The 1,413-nt window shown below is 40.9% G+C and overlaps 1 protein-coding gene across 1 annotated transcript; it reads right to left on the reverse strand.

The window, feature by feature from the left end:
- Positions 1-251: 251 nt before the first annotated feature.
- On the reverse strand, positions 252-1,193 carry LOC106847278 (olfactory receptor 2H1-like). Its single transcript, XM_014866486.1, has one exon. It carries the CDS (start codon positions 1,191-1,193, stop codon positions 252-254), a length of 942 nt encoding a protein of 313 aa, XP_014721972.1.
- Between the last annotated feature and the right edge of the window lie 220 nt (positions 1,194-1,413).

Consider the following 1,413-nt stretch of genomic DNA (forward strand, 5'->3'; position numbering starts at 1 on the left):
ACAGTTAATTCTGAAAATATTACTCTTCCTTAGCCAGTATACTTTGAAAATTTATTATTGACCAAATACTGATATTACATTTGTACTTTCTACTTTTTTTAACAAAATGACGTGAGATATAGGGATAGAGAATGTCATAAATTACCCTCTTTTACCAAACATAACATTTTAGTGGTACATAAAAGCTTCTTTTTTATGTAGAGTGGGAGAATGTCGTAATTTTCAATTTACTTTCTAGTACAAAACACTGATCATGTACTTTTTTGTAAGCTAATCCCCTTCTTCATCAGTCTTTGCAGGGCATCCTTCACGTCTTTGTTCCTCAGAGTGTAGATGAGAGGGTTCAACAAAGGTGTGACAACAGTGTAGATGAAGGTGAAGAACTTGCCATATTTTGAAGCAAAGTGGTTTTTAGGGTCTATGTAAACCATTGCCACTGTCCCATAAAACATGAAGACCACGATAAGGTGGGAGGAGCAAGTAACAATGGCTTTCTGCCTTCCCTTCTCAGACTGGATTTTCCCTAAAGCTTGAGCTATGTAGCCATAAGAAGTCAAGATCAATCCCACCGGCACAATGGTGAAGAGGACAGCAGAGATAGTCATCTGCCACTCATTTGCAGAGGTCGCTCCACAGGCCAAGCGTATGAGGGCAGGAACTTCACACAGAAAGTCATCCAGTTGGTGATGGGTACAGAAGGGCAGCTGGAATGTGATGAAAGATTGTATCAGAGATTCCATCAGGCCAGACAGCCAGGCCATGAGCACCAACTTCCAACAGAATGACGGATGGATGATGATGGTATAACGCAGAGGCTGGCAGATAGCAACATAGCGATCAAAGGCCATCACGACCAGCAAGATGCCTTCAGTGGCACCAAGACACAGAAACACACAGAGCTGGATGGCACAGCCTGTGTAGGTGATGCTCATATCTGGCCCCCACAAGTTGAACAACATCTGGGGCACAGTGGTTGTGGTGAAACAGAGCTCCAAGAAGGAAAGATTGCTAAGAAAGAAGTACATGGGGGTGTAGAGATGAGGGTCCATGCAAGACAGCAGGATGATGGTCAAGTTTCCAAGAACAATCATGATGTAGAAGAGGATTACAATCCAGAATAGAACCATTTCCAGTTGCGGCCACTCAGAGAAACCAAGAAGAATGAAGCCCAGTGGAAAACTCTTGTTGATCATTCCTCTTGCTTTTGGCATTGTGGTTTGGACATAATTGTAAGTAAGATTTTGTGAACAGATTTTATAAATAAATGTCTCTATTTTCATAGAGACTAGTTTTCCAAGGAATCTTGCACATGTAGCATAGGGATATTTTCCCTTACTTTAGTGCAATAAGTTACAATCTCTTTCCTAGGACTTTGTTTTTTATACAAAAGGAATATTTGTAAGATACCACTTT

The sequence above is a fragment of the Equus asinus genome, chromosome 10, assembly GCF_041296235.1.
Source record: "Equus asinus isolate D_3611 breed Donkey chromosome 10, EquAss-T2T_v2, whole genome shotgun sequence".
Lineage (NCBI taxonomy): Eukaryota > Metazoa > Chordata > Mammalia > Perissodactyla > Equidae > Equus > Equus asinus.